The sequence below is a fragment of the Nanorana parkeri genome, unplaced genomic scaffold, assembly GCF_000935625.1.
Source record: "Nanorana parkeri isolate BGI_ZX_2015 unplaced genomic scaffold, ASM93562v1 scaffold924, whole genome shotgun sequence".
Lineage (NCBI taxonomy): Eukaryota > Metazoa > Chordata > Amphibia > Anura > Dicroglossidae > Nanorana > Nanorana parkeri.
The window spans coordinates 690,141-690,484 of NW_017307192.1; the positions used below are offsets into that span (position 1 = coordinate 690,141).

Sequence of the window (344 nt, forward strand, 5' to 3'; positions counted from 1 at the left end):
GCAAGGAATCCCCACAATTTGTAAGGACCCCGACATGGTGAAATGCATTAGCAGAGTTTTAAAGGATGAACTCCAGTAACCAAAATAAACTTGGACTATTGTTTCCTGTTGTGTATATAATTCCTGTATTTTGCTGTCTTTCATTCAGATGACTTTAAAAAAAATAAAAACTGAAACATACATTTTTAAAGTTGTAGTCACTGTTTGCAAGAGGAACAAAACGCTAATAAGCCCACAAAAAACATAACTAGGCACTGTGACGGACTCCCTGATACCCCAATTGGATATCTCTGTCTTAAAGGACATTTCCACCTTTGTAAGTGATTTGAATTTTTTGGGGTAAT

At 35.8% G+C, this 344-nt stretch overlaps 1 protein-coding gene across 1 annotated transcript in view; it reads left to right on the forward strand.

Moving 5' to 3' along the window:
• Window positions 1–79, forward strand: part of TTI2 (TELO2 interacting protein 2) — a 12,288-nt gene extending 12,209 nt beyond the window's left edge. Inside the window, exon 7 of the mRNA XM_018566203.1 lies at window positions 6–79. Within this exon, the coding sequence (XP_018421705.1) occupies window positions 6–79 (74 nt within the window). The remainder of the gene's footprint in view (window positions 1–5) is intronic.
• The last annotated feature ends 265 nt before the right edge of the window (window positions 80–344 follow it).